This window comes from Penaeus monodon, chromosome 28 (genome assembly GCF_015228065.2).
Source record: "Penaeus monodon isolate SGIC_2016 chromosome 28, NSTDA_Pmon_1, whole genome shotgun sequence".
NCBI lineage: Eukaryota > Metazoa > Arthropoda > Malacostraca > Decapoda > Penaeidae > Penaeus > Penaeus monodon.
In genome coordinates, this window is record NC_051413.1 from 7,636,935 (window position 1) to 7,637,811 (window position 877).

The 877-nt window shown below is 43.1% G+C and overlaps 1 protein-coding gene across 2 annotated transcripts in view; it reads left to right on the plus strand.

The window, feature by feature from the left end:
- LOC119591351 (diacylglycerol kinase theta-like) overlaps positions 1 to 877 on the plus strand; it is an 81,122-nt gene that overhangs the window by 78,427 nt on the left and 1,818 nt on the right. For both annotated transcript variants that reach the window (XM_037940087.1, XM_037940086.1), the window contains one exon: positions 647 to 750. In XM_037940087.1, coding sequence (XP_037796015.1) covers positions 647 to 750 — 104 coding nt within the window. The remainder of the gene's footprint in view (positions 1 to 646; positions 751 to 877) is intronic.

The following is an 877-nucleotide window of genomic DNA, read 5'->3' on the forward strand; positions in this document are numbered from 1 at the left end:
TTTCTTCATGTGATATTAGGTAATTTCATGATGTCGTAATTTTATATAATTATATCAAATACAGCTTACAGTTTAAAATTTTCACTATAGTATACAAAATAAAGGTAATCAGATAAAAAATAAAGAAATAATAGCATTAGAAGTGAAAATTAGTTGTGTTGATTAGTGATAATAATGCCATATATACGTTAAGCTATCTTGGTTAAGTATTATTGATTATGATGCAGATTTGTAGTCGACATATGGCGGTATAGTTCGTTAGTTAGGCACTATGGCTTTACTGTCATCCTAATATAGATTCACTAATTTGGTACTGACTTACCATGTAATATGGCATCATAACTCTGTTACCTTGCTTCCATGGTGTCTGAAACCTGTTGCAAGAGCATCATCGTGTCAGAAACTTGTTGCAAGAGTATCATGGTATCAGAGACCTGTTACAAAAGTGTCAAGGTGTCAGAAACTTGTTGCTAGTGTATCATGGTGTCAGAGACCTGTCACAAGAATATCATGGTGTCAGAAACCCGTCGCAAGAGTATCATGGTGTCAGAAAATTGTTGCCAGAGTACCATGGTGTCACACACCTGTTGCCAGAGTACTCTGACAGCCCAGTGCCCCGGAGGCTGACCGTCGTCTCCTCTTCCAGGTCACATCAGGATCAAACTGAACTCGGAGCTCCCGGTGCAGGTGGACGGCGAGCCCTGGAACCAAGCGCCCGGCGAGGTGGTCGTGCTCAAGTCGGCGCTCAAGGTAACGCTCAGAGACATGGCGCTTGAGCGAGGGGTCGGGTAGGCCGTGGGCCGAGGGGAGTGGGTTAGTGGTTAGGGGGTTCAGTCGCACACTTTCGAACATAAGGGTATATACATGCAATGTCTGT